The following is a 16,617-nucleotide window of genomic DNA, read 5'->3' on the forward strand; positions in this document are numbered from 1 at the left end:
GTCTCAAACTCCTGACCTCAAGTGGTCTGCCTGCCTCGGCCTCCCAAAGTGCTGGAATTACAGGCATGAGCCATTGCACTCAGCCCTAGTTTAGGAGAAATTATGCAGACTTTTTCTCTCGTTAGACAGTGAAGGCTTGGGTTCAAATGAAAATAAAGAGGCTTTCTGATGGATGCAGACTAGCATTTTTTGACATTTGGAATGAAGGGAGAACGTGCCTGGCAGCAGCAGCTGGGATAGAAACTCCAAGCACACCTCCATCACTGCAATCTCCAGGGGTTAACGCTCAGGGACAGAAAGGCTGAGTAGCTCCCAGGCCTGTAGCAAGGGGCTGGGCAGGAAGGCAGCGCTGGCAGGCTGACTTGGACTCAGAAGTTCAGCATCTGAGCCCCAGGCCCAGCCCCTGCCAGCTCTAGGGCAAACCAGTAGGAAAACTGAGTCTCAGAGAATTTGTAATAATCCCTTCTCATGGGGTTATTGTGACCACCAAAGTACTAATGATACCTGTGAAAATATTGGCAGTGATGGGAAAAAAGCAGTGGTTTTGTTAGGTTTTCTTAAAGCCCTCTGTTCAGTTTTGGCCCTTCCAAGCTACTTCTAGTATAGAACTTTGGCTTTCTTGTACTAAGACCTAGTCAAGCTTAAGGAGAGCCCTGAGAAAGTAGGATGAGGCAAGGAGTGCCTGCTCCTGACTTCTGGCACGGGATGAACATCTAATCTTTAGGGAGCCGAAGGCCCATTAATTCTCATTTCCTAAGGGCCTGTCTACACACACGTATGCTGTGTTAAGGCTCAACTCAGCTCTATTTAGCCATTTAGAATGGTGGGTCTCAGCCTTGGCTGCACCCTGGATCACTCGGGAGCTTTACAAAATCCTTTTTCAGGCTGCCCGCTCCAGAGTCCTGATTTAATAGGTTGGGGTGTGGTCTTGGTGAGGAGTCATGGCTGAAAACCACTGATGTGAAATGTATGAACCAGTGGGATTTTCTAGCCTGCTCCTTCTTCTCTATTCTTCCTCTTTGCACAATAAAGATAGACCAACCCTTTGCAAGGCCAGAGCATACAGAAAAGTCCTGTTTCAATAAACTACACATTATTCCTGGGCTTTTTGGAAGGAACCGATTTGGGTTTTGCCCAAGCTGGCAGGGAGAGAGGTGGAGACAGTGCCTTCCCATGTTCTGCGTAACCTCGGGCCCAGGCAGGACTGCACCACGGGTACCAGGCACCTGTGGCCCGGGCAGTGCTGCCACCTCAGCCGAGTCTCACTCTTGTGGCTTTGGCGCCTTGAGTTTACAGAGCATAACAAGGCCTGTTAGGCCTGACGCACTATAGTATGATGGTATTGCATTTGAGGGTGTTTATTTAGACTAACACTTGGAGCGTTTGAGTGGGAGCAGGAAGAGAAATTCAAGGACATTTGTTCTGGGGGAGTTGGGAGAGCTGGGTTTCTTCTCTTCCCTTTCCCCTCCCTTCTTGCATTTGACCAGATAATTTAAGGATCATTTGAAGTGCCGTTTCCTGCTTTGTTCTTGATATGTGTGGTGTGTGGGTGTGTATATTTATATCCCAAGAGGAGTAGGACATTTCTCAGGGCATGCATCGGCCACAGCAAAGCTCTGGAGCAGCCTCACAGCACAGAGACTTTGCAAAAGCCCAGTGTTCAAGTCAATGCTCCCAGAGGTTGTCCCAGCGGACCAGGAGTCCATGTTAGCATTCCAGGCAGAGAGTCTTTTTGCATGGATCTTAGGGACCGTCTCATAAAGTTTCCTCCTTTCACAGAAGAAAAACTGAGGATAGGGGAGGGAAGTGACTGGTCCTCAGTGAGATCCTGGTGGGGCTGGGATTAGAACCCGGACTCCCTCCATGCTTGGTGCAGCACTCCCCACCTCACCCAGCTGCCTCCCAGCACCTGCTGAGTTATGTACCAGCAACTCTTTTACCTTTAGCTGTTTCCTGGATCTGTGTCTTCAGATCAGTTCAGCTTCACTCACCTACTATGTACTTGGGGAGCCAGAACTGCTTGTGGACCATGGAACATTCTGCAGGGTCCTACCCTTTAGCCAGCTAACTGGACGGTAGCATTTTTGAGCATTTCTGACCTCCCTCTCTCCATGCAACTTTGCATTGTGTCTTTTTTTTTTTTTTTTTGAGATGGAATCTCACTCTGTCACCCAGCCTGGAGTACAATGGCGTGATCTCAGCTCACTGCAACCTCCACCTCCTGAGTTCAAGCAATTATCCTGCCTTAGCGTCCCAAGTACTGGGATTACAGGCGTACACCACCATGCCCAGCTAATGTTTTATATTTTTAGTAGAGATGAGGTTTCACCATGTTGGCCAGGCTGGTCTCGAACTCCTGACCTCAAGTGACCCACCCACCTCAGCCTCCCAGCGTGTTGGGATTGCAGGCGTGAGCCACCATGCCTGGACTGCATTGTGTCTTTAAAGGTTTCCTATTCAGCTAACACGTGAGCTGGGCTGGCTCAAGTCTAACCTCTGGATGTGGTCAGCACCATCTGGCTCCTTCTGAAATCACCCAGCAAGAATGCCTGGCTCACAGTAAATCTTTTGACTCATTAGAAAGAGGGTTCACTCATTCATTAAATGAATTAGGATTAGAGAGGCATCACCCACTGACTTGAGTGGTAATTATTGCTGGTTTTCATGGTGCTCATTTAGTGAGGGACATGTTGCCAATTTCTCTTGGCACTTCTAGGATCTCTGTCTCCAACCTTGCTGATGGAGTGAGAATCAGAAGAGGTCCCTCCACACCTTAATGCCTGTGTTCCATGTAGAATGTTCCGTGAAGAGTGTGCTCCATCTGGAATGTGGAACCTGAGTTTAATACTCTGCCACATTTCGCATTTCCCTTCTTCTGCACCTTTTCTTTCCTTTGCTTATTTTCTAGTATTATTTTAGACTATCTTCTGATTGTAAGCTTTTTTTTGTTGTTTTGGGGGATTTTCTTTAGAATGAGGACCAGGTATAAGTTAGCTGTGACCACAAGAATGCTGTGTAACTAACCACAAAACTTCAGGGGCAGACACTGGTTGATCTCATGGGTTTGGAGTACACTTGGAGTGGTTCTGCTGATCTTGGCTGGCCTCACTTGCATGCTTTGAGGGTGACTGGCTGTCCACCCATCTAGGCTGGCCTCAGCACAGGGGAATTGGCCCTGCTCCATGTGCCACCCATCCTGCATAAGGCTAGCCTGGGCATGCCCTTGTCATGGTGATGGCAGAGGTGCACGAGAGAACAAGCAGGAACATGCAAACCCTCTTAAGGCTAAGCCCAAAACAGGTGTACTGTCCCTCCCTCCGCATTCTATTAGCCCTCACAAATTAAGCCCAGATTCAAGGGATAGCAGTAGACTCCACCTCTTTAGGGGAGAAGGACTGCAAACTTACAGAGGACAGGGTGCAAGACCATTCATGTCATCAGTCTACCATAGACCTGTGTGAGTTGTCTTTTATTTGTACTTAGGCTGATGTTCTGCAAATAGTGAATGCTTCATACATGTGTGTTGCATAAAAGTAAATAGAGTTACCATTTGCTAAGTTTTCTCTTCAAGATTGGATTGGCTGCACGTTCTAGACGTGAGTTTCTGTCAGTAAGAGTGTCTGTTAGAAGGAAAGTTTATGTCATCCTAGTAGAATCTGGATTTTTCTTGCATTGGTTGCAGGGTAGGTTGGTGGCCACTAAGAAGTCCCTCTTCTTATCATCTTTTCCATCATGGGCTCTACCACCATCATGTTTAGGATTTTAGAATATAAACATCTGAGAGAAGGGGAACAAAGAGAGGGAGAACTTGCCACACCGAAGTGGATCAGTTGCTCCTGGATGAGAAATTTTGTTTCATGTATTGACCACTGAGTGTATGTCAAAGAGGAAGAAGCACCCTCTGCCCAGTGGTTTTAACCTTTGCTCTTGCTTCTTATCCCTTAGAGTAGCTCGTGAAAACGGAGGTCTCTGGGCTGGCAGCTGCATCAGCATCACCTGGGAGCTTGTTAGAAATGCAAATACTGAATACTGAATCAGTCACTCTGGCTGTGGGGCCCCAAGAGATCTGTGGCTTAACAGTCCCTCTGATGATGATTCTGATGTGGATGATGTTTAAGAATCTCTGCCCCAACTCCAGCAGCCATAGACACTAACAGATGAGGTCCCCTTTGTTGACCATCGCACACTTCTGAGGATATTACAATGTAGTCTGAACTGTGCGGTAGTCAAAGGATGTTCAGTACCTTCAAGTGACAGGACAAAGACAGAGGCATCCCATTCCCCACCAGCTCACCTCAATGTTACTTTCCTTTGCCTATTTTGTTTTCTTGTGTGTGTCTGTTTTTGAGACAGGATTTGACTCTGTCGCCCAGGCTGGAGTGCAGTGGTGCAGTCATTGGTTCACTACAGCCTCAACCTCCCAGGCTCAAGCGATCTTCCCGTCTCAATCTCCTGAGTAGCTGGGACCACTGGTGTGCACCACAATGCCTGGCTAAGTTTTTAGTTAGTTTGTTTGTTTGTTTGTTTTTTAGAGAGAGACGAGTCTTGCTGTGTTACCCAGGCTGGTCTTGAACTCCTGGCCTCAAGCAATTTTCCCACCTCAGTCTCCTAAAATGCTGGTTTACTAGGCATGAGCCACCACATCTGGCTGATTTTGCTTTTTCATTCACAAAGATACACCACTAAAGATGCCAGGGCTGTGTCTCAGACCTGCCCCAAGTTATTACGAGTCACACTCAAGGCTAGAATAAGCTTCTTTTCCCAAAACAGACCAGGCGTGTGCCAGATGGGACAAATCATGCCAAGGTTCAGACACCTCCTGTCCTTCTCTCTCCATCGGGGGAGCCACCAGGCCTGCGTGTGCCCATTTTGGGTACAAGGAACTCTGTAAGGCGGGTGAACGCACTGTCAACACGAAGTAAGCACCAGTGGTCATCATAAGGATGAGGGTGGTGTCCCTGGAGCGGGTGTTTCATAAGGGATTAGAAAGAGTCCTGTTCCCAGCTTTGCCTAAGCTTTTGGGTTCTCCTAGCATCTTGAATGAGGCCTGGCCTGTGGCCTGTGTGTTTGTGCTGATGAGTCTTCATAGCTCCCTGATCTACCTGTGTGTGTGTGTGTTTGTATGTGTGTATGAGAGAGAGAGAGAGAGAGAAAGACAGAGACTGAGAGAGTTATCAGTGTGCTGGCTCCAGGGTTGGATACCAGTTACCTTAACTGTGCCCCTTATTTTCCCTTGACTCACACAAGCCGCTTCTGTTTGATTCACACAGAACCGTGAGAAACAGTCTCGTATGTGAGGCTGTGTTTTTCATTCTATTCAGTCTTTGTATATTCAAATTCTTCTAGTTTCAGCTCTTGCTGTTCTGCCAGATTTCCATCGCATTGATGGCTTCTCTGAATTAATAAGTGTTTTGCAATTGCTGAAAAGTTTTCTACCCCCAAGCACTGGGACTTATCCATATTGATTTTTTTTCCCTTTCTCTTTCCTCTCTAGCTCCTTCTTAGATGTTGTATTTTGTAAAGTGTTAATAGAATTTTTCTTTCGCCCTGACACTTTATCTATTCAGGAGGTCTTTGCGAGCCCCATTGTACAGCTGGACTACAGAGGAAGGAGCTCTATTCTTTACGACAATGGCTGCCCTAAAAACATATACAGATCCTCCCCCACGCTCCCCAGGGTGGAGCGAATGTGGAGAGGGCAGTATTAGAAAACGTCCAAACTTAGGAAGGAAAAGGGGAGCCAATTATGCACTGTTGAAAGGAGGTTTTGAAAATACATTAAAAAAAAAAAATCCAAAACGTTTATTTCCTAAGGGAATCTGAGTCCCAGTACCAAAACATGGCCAGCACAGAAGGGTGGCTGTTTTCCTCACTCTTAGGAGTTTTCAGTTCAAAATAAGAATTTGGCAAATGTCTTAGAAAATAAGGAGATGGGTGGGAAACAGATGTCATATTTACCTGCGTGATACCCGGCAGGCCTCACCCCCCACCCACCTGCCCCCCAGGCATTCGAATTCCTATGGAGTCCGGGTCTGAGTCCGAGATACCATATGCCCGAGTGTGACTGTTCTGTGTACAGACACACCAGTTGATCTTCTGGTGGTTTTGCGTGTGTGGTGCATGGGAGGCGGAATGGCTGTTGTTTGTGTGTGGCCCCAGCAGGTATGGGGCGGGGGGCTCGTAAAGCCCACCCAAAAGGTGTCTGTCCTGCCTGGGATGGGGATGGGGATGGGGACAGGGTGGGAGGGTCTGGTGAAGGAGACCCTGTTTAAGGGATCTCCAAACTAGCATTCCCCACTCCCACCATTCTGGTGCCTGGGAGAGAGAGGGCAGCTCCCTGCTGGAGGAGCCACCATGCCAGGCCATTTTCCTCCCAGTAACTGACTTCAGAAATGGGAGCAGAAGGGGAGGGCCCCAGGAGCCTGTTTGTTCAGGCCCGGTTGCTTAGCAACAAAAGGGGGCCCTGACTTGAGAAGAGATTTTTAAGCCAGGCCAGTCCCTTTGAGGTTTCTGACCAGCCTGCCTACCCCTGTCTTCCATTCTTACCTTGACTTTGCTCTTCCCCCTATTATATTTGATCGCGTCTAGAAAAATACATTTGATTTGTCTGCAGGCACCGTTTTAAACCTCGGTTTATTGCTTTGCTCAGTGTCTTCCCCTCCATTGGAGATTGTCGTCTGGGAGGAGTGAGGCATGAATAGCCCATGATTCCTTTTCTCAAAGGTATTAGCGCCGGCCCCCCAAGCTCATTTGTGAGCCTTTGAGTGCACATCAACGGTGCTCCGTCCTCAGACACAGGCACACACTGAAATTGCTCCGAGGACAGGGCCCTCTGCTAATAGTTTTACCCACCCACAGCCACATGGGTTGGGTTGTATTTTTACCCCCAACCTTGGGCACACAGTGAATGAAGAGAGTAGGCTGCACACTGGTCAGACCAGGTGCTCTACCCCCGGTGAGTCACTGAAGGCTGAGGACAAACACCTGTGCTGAAGATGTGTGCTTTGTGGGATAAAGCAGTGGGTCATACATACTCATAAAAGGAGTGCATTCCAGAGCGGAATCTGGTTCATTAAGTGTGAGTTCCTTGAACTCTATGTGGGAGTTGAGTGTGGACCCTGAAATCTTACTGCCAGAAATATCCAGAAGGGTTGCAGGATGCGTGGGAGGGGTCCGGAAGGGATCACAAAGAGAGACAGAGGATGTCTTTGGTATTTTCTTATGTTCTCCTCTTTGATGTTTTTATAAAGGTCCTAGCATCAATGCATTCGTTTGCTAGTACCGCCATAATTAAAGAGCGCAGATTGGAGGGCTAAAACAAGAGAAATGTATTTTCTCACAGTTCTGGAGGCTTGAAGTTCAAGGTCAAGGTGAGGTGGGGTTGCTTTCTCTGAGTCCTCTCTCCTGGGCTCGCAGATGTCCCATCTTCTCCGGGTGTTGGTACATGGTCTTCCCTGTTTGTGTCCCAGTCTCTTCTGATAAGGACACCAGTCATACTGGATTAGGGCACACTCTAATGATCACATTGTGACTTAATTACTTCTTTGAAGACTCTCTCTCCAAATACAGTCACATTTTGAGGTACTGGGGGTTAGGACTTCAACTATGAATTTTGGGAGACACAGTTGAGCCCATAGCAATCAAGATGTTCAGGTTTCACTGTTTATCACTAAAAACAATTCATATATCCATTATAAGGGGAAATGATTAAGTAAGCCATGGCTTCTTACACTGGGAAATATCATGCACTGGTCAAGATAGTATACACGATGTACTAACCTGGGAATTGTTTGCCATATTGTAATGTTACAGGTGAAAACATGGAAAAATTCCATATACTATATGATTTAAATTATATTGAAATAGGCATAGTTTTTTCTTTCTTAAAACAAAACCTCTAGGCCAGGAGCAGTGGCTCACACCTATAATCCCAGCACTTTGGGAGGCCATGGCAGGAGGATCACTTGACCCCAGGAGTTCGAGACCAGCCTGAGCAACATAGTGGGATCCTGTCTCTACAAAAAAAAGGAAAAAGAAAAAGAAAAAAAAGTTAGCTGGGCATGATGGTGCACGCCTGTAGTCCCAGCTACTCAGGAGGCTGAGGTGGGAGGATTGCTTGAGCTCAGGAGATGGAGGCGACAGTGAGCTATGATGGTGCCACTGCATTCCAGCCTGGATGACAAAGTGAGATCCGGTCTCAAAAAAAATAAAAAGCAAACACTAAAGGGAACTATATAAGATGTTAACTGTAGTTGTGTAGGGTGGAAAGACCAGTGATTTTTTTTTTCTACTTTTTTGCATTTTCAAATATTTTTTGATAAGCTATTACTTCTGTAATGGAAACTACCCCCTCATCCCCATATGCATATAATGTTTTGTGTACTTTCTTAAAAGTCCTAAAGCAGTCTTTATTCTTTATTTGTTTTGCAGGTGGAAGATGCAATGCTGATGTTTGATAAAACCACCAACAGGCACAGAGGTAAGATTTTCCCAGTGTGAGAAGGTTGCCTTCACCCTCTCCTGGCCTCTCTCCCTCCGTCATCCCAGTCCCACTGACAAAAGCTACAGTGATGAGTCCAGAGTCAAGCAGGTAGAGGTGACCATCCATTGAAGATCTTTATTCTTGGAGTTTCCCGGTAGCTCAAAGACTTCCAGTACTGGGTACTTGAAAACCTATTTCCTGTTGGCTTGGGAAGCAGCCACCCCTAACACACATTCAAGATACACCTTTCTAATCCTGGCTTTCTTGGTCCCTTGCTAATCTCGGCACTAAGCCATCGATTGAGTGGAAATTCTTCACAGCAGTTACTCAATTGAGTTATCAATTTGCATTGAAGAGATTCTTTAGGAGCAGACTGTCAATCTAAAGAGCCAAAAAATGAAGATAAAACATTGTTGTAGGTTCGTTGGGTATGCAGTGACTATGGCCTTGGGAATGCCCTGTGGGGCCTCTGGGGTGTGTAGAGGGCAGCTGCACTTACTTGTATTTTCCCTGGTGCTGCTTCTGTCCCGTTCACTTTACAAAAAATGGGTCTTAACCTGGAGTCTAGGAACCTCTGAAATGACATGTTGCATGTTTGTACTTTTCTTGGGTGAAGATCCCTAGCTTTGGACAAATTCTCAAAGGGGTCTCTGGTCCTGCCCTTAGCCTCTTCCTTCCCCTGCAAAAAAAAACACATTAAATTTATTGCTTTAAACAGAAAAACGGGAGGAATCTAGAAAAGTCCTCCCTGGAGGTAGCAGAGTCAAAGGAGGTGATGACTTAGTGTTCTGTTCTCCGGAAGCTCAGGTTTCTGGGGTTCCTATTAACAGGGTGTTAATGAGCAGAGCTTCCTAAGGGGGTGGCAGGAAATGGTGTGCTGGTGCCCTCGAGGGACGGAGGGAGGAAGGGAGGGAGCCCGTGAGTGCGCAGTGTTTCCTTGCCACTTGGATTGCATTTAGATGTTTCCTGTGTTGTTTACATTCCTGCTGTCACCTGTGATTAGAAGCAGTTACCCAGTGCTGACTGTATGTCTTTCCTGTTTGGAGAAGGCAGAATGAGTGAAAGGGAAGAAGGAGTGGTGTGAGAATTGTTGCTGGTGGGGCTGGGAGAAGGAGGGGGATGTCCTGAGTGCATCTGGTCATCTGGCTTCTAATGCATCTCTCTACAGCATCCTCAGAATGGGAGAGCTGAGCACTGGGTGGACAACAGTGGTGTCCATTGGTATTTATGAGGGAAGAGATGGCAGCCACGGAGGGTGGGGAGCAGGGGAGAAGCAGGGAGAGAAAGGAGGAGCACGCAGGTGTGGAACGATCGGCTTTGTCCACCGCATTGCTGGGGAGTCAGAGCCTAGGGAGTGAGAGGAAGGTGGTGCTCATGGTGGGCAATTCAGGGTTATCCTCCGTCATCGTCCACATTGCATTGATCTAGCTTTACGGTTTCCAAGCCCGACTTTCACATGCATCTTCCATGTCATCGCTGCTACCCCTGTACCAACCATCACTGCAAACATCATGTTGGTCCCAGTACCCCAGCTGCCGCCCCACCTCCTCCCGCCACACCCATCGTCCCCCTTGTCCTGATTTGACCTTCGAAGGAGCCCCTGGAGGGTTGTTGTGATGTTGGGAAAATCACTTAACTTCCTTAAGCCTCAGTTTATTCATCTGTAAGATGGGAGTAATCATAGAACCTCCTCACAGGATTGTCTGGAGAATGTAATACCAAGCATCTAGTGAATTGTGCATGAATGTTAACTCTTATTATTAGCGTTTTCATCATCTGCATCTGGTTGACAAAATAACCAAGGCTCAGAGGAGCTGAGAGACCCACGGCTGAGCAGGTTCTCAGGACTATTGGTTTCAAGTTCTGTTCTTTCTCGGCTCTGTCCAGATGGGAATGTGATTGTTCAAAAGAGCCCTGTCACCTATTTATTTTCGGGGTGGGTGATGCCCATTTGAATTTGCCACCTGGTGTTCAGTGTTAGAATTCGTAATCCAGGGAGATTCCAGAGTTGACCCCAGGTGATATTGTTGTCCTTTTATTTTGAAAATTAACGAATGAGAGTATTTTTTGATCTGCTGTGCGTTGAGCCGTGTGCTGGGGGCTTGCACTGGTGTCGTCTCATTAACTCTCAGAGCCGAGCAGGGAGAGGGCTGGTAATGGCAGAGGTGGGATTGAAACGCAGGACTTTGGCCTTCTAAGTGAAGCCCCAGAGGACGTGCCGGGAAAAGTTCTCTCATTTCTAATCAGATTCCTGTTGCTGTGGGTGAAGCCTCTTCCCTTTTTCCAAAAGGGAGAAAGGAAGGTGCAGGGCTGCAGAGACGGGGGGCGGTTCATCTGTGACAGGCATGGGAACAGTTTCTTGCCCGTTGTAAGGTGAGGACGGTCTTTTGGAGGGCCTGCTACTCAGAGTGGCTTCGGGACATCATTGCATCATTGCTGGCTCTCCAGGAGTCCCGGTGGGCACTGGCGGGAAGGAGTGTGGGCAGGGTCTTGGTGCATGCACACACCTGCCCCCGGCCCAGGCAGGACCTCTGCTGGCACCCTCGGACCTGCCAGAGCTGAAGATGCCTGCAGTGGGTGCAGGACCGACTCTAAAATGTGTGGAGCCCAAAACTTAAGGAAACGTGGGGCCTGCTATTCAAAGATGATTGAGAAGCTAGCCAGAGGGGCAGCCTGTGGAGGGGGGAGATTTGCCAAGAAGCCTCAGCAGGAAAGACCCCCCCATCCCACTGCCCTCCCTCTCATCCAGGGCCCCCTCCACTCTCCAGTGTTGTTTCTGTGTGGGTGGAAACACCAGCCCATACACATGTTCCAACCCCTCAAGATGCCCGAGGGAGTGAAAAAAAAATTTTTTTTTTTTTAAAGAAGAGCATATCACAACAGAGGCACAGCTCATGTATATGGAGCGAGCCAGCCCCACGTCTGTGGCCTGATGGAGTATGCATTTGGAATCAGGTAATAAGCGCAAGGAAATAAAATCCTCAGGCAGCCACCTTGCCCCAACCTTACCTTCACCTCCTCGGTTCCTGCTGTCCATGACCTTATCAGGAGGAAAGTGCTGCAGTGGCAGAAGTTGAGGACATCTTCCTGGCTGGCGCTGCCTCCAGCTCCCTTCTTAAAGAGCCCCAGAGCATGGACCCAGCGTTGTTGTCCCAGCACACGCTCAGCCCTTGTCTTCAGACTCCTAACCCAGCCCTGTGGGTGGCTTGGGGCCTCAACTCATCCTCACCCCAGGAGTTTTGACAGTTACCTGTGTGTCCTTGGAGCCATGTGTATGACAGCCACTGCTCAGGGATAACCACGGGGAACTGGGCTTCCCATCTGAGAGTCAGGCGAGCCGGCTCCCAAGGCCCGTTCAGGCTCCACTTGCTGTTGGGAGCCAGAGGTCAGGGCAGAATTTCCACTCCTTGCCTCCAGTGGTCACCTCCTGTCCCTGATCATCCCCGTTGGGGCAGGGATGCCCTCAGTCCCATCGGCATGGTGGCAGCTTGCATCTCCCGTCCACAGAAGCACCAGCCGGGTCCTCACTAGCTTTCCTTTCCTTCATAGGAACGGATGAGCTCCGGCAATATACATCTTCAACCTTTCAAGCAGGAAGAGGGTCCCACGTTCAGTCTGTGACTTACAGTGGGTGGAGTCCTGGAGATGTAGGGGCTCTCACCTTTCTCCTCACAGGCAGGCCTTCCTCCAGCTTCTGCTGCTCCCTTGATGTTTTTCCTGGGGCACATTCCCTAACCTCTCTGAGCAGGTCAGGTTCTTCCTCTGAAAAAATAAGAGACCTGGGATTGATGATGAGCCCTAGGACCTGAAGTATGTTTCTAGCTTTTCGCTTTTTAACCGTGAGAATGTTCAAGATGAATTCCTTTGCGATCTTTGTAACTAGGGGAGGGAGTGAGCAGTTTTTGCAGGTTGGTTCTCCAGGATGGGATGAGCAACTGGGAGGTTTATCCAGAAGTGCTCTTGATCAGGAGAGGGCAGAGGGAGAAGCCGACTTGTGATGTCCTTCTGCAATGAGGTGGTCCTTCAGGGGTCCCCAGCTGGGGTAGGAGTGCCATCCTTGATGCCTGCACGCTAGCCTGTCATTGGATGCAGCCCACCCCGTGAGGCTGATGTGACCTGGGCTTCCCCTGGGTAAATCCTGGAGGGGACCTCCAGCTGGGGACTATCTTCCAGCAGCACTCCTAGCAGCTGGGAAAGAGGTCCTTCATCCTGAAGGGGATCTGAGCATCCTGATACAGCACCCACAGTGACGGTATGGAGAGTTCTGTTGCTATCTCAGCGGGCCATGTTAGCAATCTTGATAGAAACAGCCAACACTTTCTGAGCACTTACACACCAAGTGCTTAGCACAGTGCTGGCACCTACCATTGAATGAATCTTGATGACAAACAGCCATAGGTGAATCGAACTGCCCAGAGTCTTACACTGGTCAAAGCAGAGCTCGGATGTAAACCCAGCCTGTCTTACCTGGAGCTCAGGCTCTTACACTCTGCAAAGCAACTGTTTAAAGCAGAGGAGTTGGTCATTTTAAGGGTTTAGCATTTCTCATTTTCTGTCCTCCACACCAGCCTTCTTGCTGATGACCATACTCCTCCATTTCCACTTGGAGAAACTAAGGCACATAAGTCTGAAATGTTGCATAGAAGATTCCTGCAGCCAGACAACAGCAGAGCTACTGTTAAAACCTGGATGCTGGCCCGGCATGGTGGCTCATGCTTGTAATCCCAGCACTTTGGGAGGCCGAGGTGGGTGGATCACCTGAGGTCAGGAGTTCGAGATCAGCCTGGCCAACATGGTGAAACCCCGTCTCTACTAAAAATACAAAAATTAGCCAGGTGTGGTGGTGGGTGCCTATAATCCCAGCTACTCAGGAGGCTGAGGCAGGAGAATTGCTTGAACCTGGAAGGCGGAGGTTGTGGTGAGCTGAGATTGTGCCATTACATTGCACTCCAGCCTGAGCAACAAGAGCCGTTTCAAAAAAAAAAAAAAAAAACAAACCTGGATACCTTCCTTGGCCCTGCCCCTCAGTTCATTTCCTGGCCTTCCATACAATGATTTGTGCCCAGGGGAGAGGAGAATGGTGGCTTTCCAATTTTCTCAGAGTCACTTCATTTGCTCTCTAAAAGTTGTTAGAGGTGGTCTGGAAAACACTGGGCTGATCATCAATGGATTTAATCATTAGGAGGGGGAAGTTTGTTGCTTTATCCTTGTAAAAGTCAGATAAGATCTTGGACTCTGCATTAAGTATTGATCCCAAGGTGGGGCTGAGGGGAGGGACAGGGAGGGAAGAGGCAACAAGGTGCTGTCCTTCCAATTTGTGCTGTGTTGGCAGGAGGCCGGGGAGTATACAGCCAGGGAGGGAGGGAGATTGCGCTGGCCAGCTCTCTCTCCACTGTCCCCACAACCTCAGCCCTGCTGCAGAAAGTGGAATGCGGGCATGTTGGTTGCTGAAATAATCTCACACTCACCTCCTTGTTGGGGAAGGGAGCCCTCCCCAATGTGAGGGTCACTGTAGGGGAACCTCAGCTGTCCTTCCCTCCAGTCTCAGGGCCTTGGGTTCCTGAGCCCTGCACTGCTGGGTCCCTCCAGGGAAGAGCTGGATGGTTGAGGTCTAGTTAAAAGAGGGTGAGGCGTCTCTGAAGCTAATCCCATAGCCTGGTGAGGGAATGGTTTCTGGCAGAGGACATCCCTGTGGCCTCCATTACCCAGCAGGCCTGCTTGCCCTGAAACAGTCCCAGAGGCAAAGGAACAGGAGACCCTGGGAGAGAAATAAAGATTAGTGTGATGGATGCCTCTTCTCCCAGCAGTTAGCAGTTGCTTATTAAATGCAATGCTAATGGCTTCGAAGAGGAATAATGCCCTGAGACGGCTGGAAGGGGTTGGGATGGCTAGAAAGTCGCAGTGGTGGGGGATCCAGCCAGAGGGAGGAGCATCCAGGCAGGTGGCTGGAGAGCTTGTTCTTCCTGGAGTTTGCTCAGTCTCTGTCCCGAAAAGCAGTTGGCCCAAGTTTAAGGTCTTTGTAATTTACGTAATCAGTTTATTTATTAAAATGTTGCCAGTAAGATGTAACTTAAGCTGTGATAGAAGATAATGCTTTTCTAAGGAGGAAAAACCGCCCTTAATGTCTTGACTACCTGCCAGATACTCACTTTTGAAATTGACCTCTGAAGTCCAAATTGACTCTTTTATGTACGAGGTGTAAAGATGCTTAAGAATTGCACTGTAATTGTTTATTGGTGTTTGTTTCTCAAAAAGAGGGCATAGAAAAAGCTTCACAAAGGTGTAGGTTACATTTAAAAATAAAGTGTTGCTTCACTTGTAGGTGTGGGATGTGAAAGATAAGGCATGCGTGTCTTTCCGAATGAGAGGCTAACATTCTGACTTTATTTACCTAGGGAAGACGTTGGGGCTGTATAAGCTGTAGGTGTGACTTTGTAGGAGGGAGGAAGAAGTGTGTTTGACAAAAGCAATCAGACCCTCTGGAAGGAAAGGGCACAGTCCAAGAGAACGGTTGTTGGAAGGAGGAGAAAGATGATAAGGGTGTGTAGAATCGCAGCTGGCGATGACACTTACGCTGATGTGACAGGAGAGCAGCCTGCAAAAGATCAGCTCCCACGCTGCCCACGTTTGGTGTCTGGAGCAGGATTTGCTGCCTGTCTTCCCTGCTGGAATTTTACCCGTGGTATTTTCTCCACCTCTCAAATCTGCTGTTACCCTTTTTGCTAATTGCTGATGGTGTTAGGTACCCATCAAACCCTCCCCCACGTCTGAGATGTGTTAAGGGGTTTATTGGAAGCCTGTAAAATGTGGTCATATAGGTATTGATCCTAATTCTGCACCAGGATCAGAAGCCACTTGACAAGAAAGGAGACAGTCTGTGATAGACCAACACCAACAGCCAGGGGGCTTGGCCTCACGGAGCTTTCAGTGTAGTCCGTAGTGTGATATAACATGCCAGCTGGGTTCTCTTATGCAAGTTCAGAGTCGTGGATGGGGTTCGGTGAAGATCCAGTTATCTTTCCAGAGTGGACCATTTTGTGGGTGGGGCAACTGTTTAAGAAAGACATTGACCAACAGGAATCTAGGAGAGAGTGGTGAGGATGGGGTAGAAACTCAATGTGATCGAGTCTCCTCTAGTCCAGCTTGGGTAAAAGAGGCCTTGAGGGCCGTGGAGAGCTGTGATGTGGTCATCCATCACTGCCTTTGTGTACTGAAGAGATTCCATTGGAAAAGGGTTCTGTGTAACCTCAAACTTGGGCACACTTGTGTTAGAACAAGGAAGAATCGCCCAGCCCAGCAGTGGCAATAAGGAGAGCCATTGCCGCTCTGCCAGATTCTCAGAACCCACTGTTCTGTGCTTCAGCTGAGCTCATTCTAAAGCGGGGCTGTTGGAGGGGGTGGGCATGCTGCGCGCCCGCCGTGAGGGTCACCCCCGCCTCTTCACTCCCTTGCAGCTCTGTACCCTAGGCCCTGTAACCTTGCAGCGATGGAGGGCGGAGGGGGGGGCGGAATGAGGAGTCAGCCCACCCTTTGCCATCTTTCAGAGACCAGCCCGGGAGCTGTCTGCACATTTTATTTTCTCGTTAAATAAACACCATTAGCCTTCCTGAGAAATTGGTGCAAACATGACCTCGCAAATAACCAATTAAAAAGGGTAGGGTTGAAGGGGAATGTGAATTTGAAAACATGTAGAGGAGGCCATTAAAGATTCCTGTAGAATCTGGCAACATCGATCCGAGACCTTAATTTTATTTCTGCCAGGAAAGCAAGGAGTGTGCTTTAATTTTTTTTCCCTGAGCTAACTCAATTCCGGAAGCGCCCGTTCCGGCGCTGTCTCTTGAGATATTAATCAACACAGTCCCTTGGTTTCTGTTCACCTGCTTTTCTTTGGAGACATGGAGCAATACAAAGCCCTCAACTTCCTAGCAACAGGGCTCGGGGACAGGGTGCCCAGGGCAAGAGGAAGCTTGCAAAGCCAGGGGGAATTTGGTACCCAGGATGAACTGCACTTTTTTAGCCAAAATATAAATCTTAAACTTCTTTCCTTTGGAATAAAAGCCCTGGCACCAAAAGGGGGGTGACCTAATAGGTCTTCCTGCCTCCCCCTGCTGTGGCCCACGGAAGCAGAAAGGGAG

At 48.6% G+C, this 16,617-nt stretch overlaps 1 protein-coding gene and 1 long non-coding RNA gene across 12 annotated transcripts in view; one reads left to right on the forward strand and one right to left on the reverse strand.

Moving 5' to 3' along the window:
* The window catches only part of MSI2 (musashi RNA binding protein 2), a 431,644-nt gene that overhangs the window by 264,890 nt on the left and 150,137 nt on the right, over positions 1 to 16,617 (forward strand). For all 11 annotated transcript variants that reach the window (XM_021672790.2, XM_021672793.2, XM_021672791.2 and 8 more), the window contains exon 7: positions 8,431 to 8,479. In XM_021672790.2, coding sequence (XP_021528465.1) covers positions 8,431 to 8,479 — 49 coding nt within the window. The remainder of the gene's footprint in view (positions 1 to 8,430; positions 8,480 to 16,617) is intronic.
* Positions 1,345 to 2,680, reverse strand: LOC105722792 (uncharacterized). Its single transcript, XR_001108691.2, has 3 exons — positions 2,639 to 2,680; positions 1,926 to 1,994; positions 1,345 to 1,787 (listed from the first exon to the last, which is right to left on the reverse strand). It is a non-coding gene; the product is annotated as an uncharacterized LOC105722792 (long non-coding RNA).

This window comes from Aotus nancymaae, unplaced genomic scaffold (genome assembly GCF_030222135.1).
Source record: "Aotus nancymaae isolate 86718 unplaced genomic scaffold, 86718_ANA_hifiasm-v0.15.2.pri h1tg000072l, whole genome shotgun sequence".
NCBI classification, from domain to species: Eukaryota; Metazoa; Chordata; class Mammalia; order Primates; family Aotidae; genus Aotus; species Aotus nancymaae.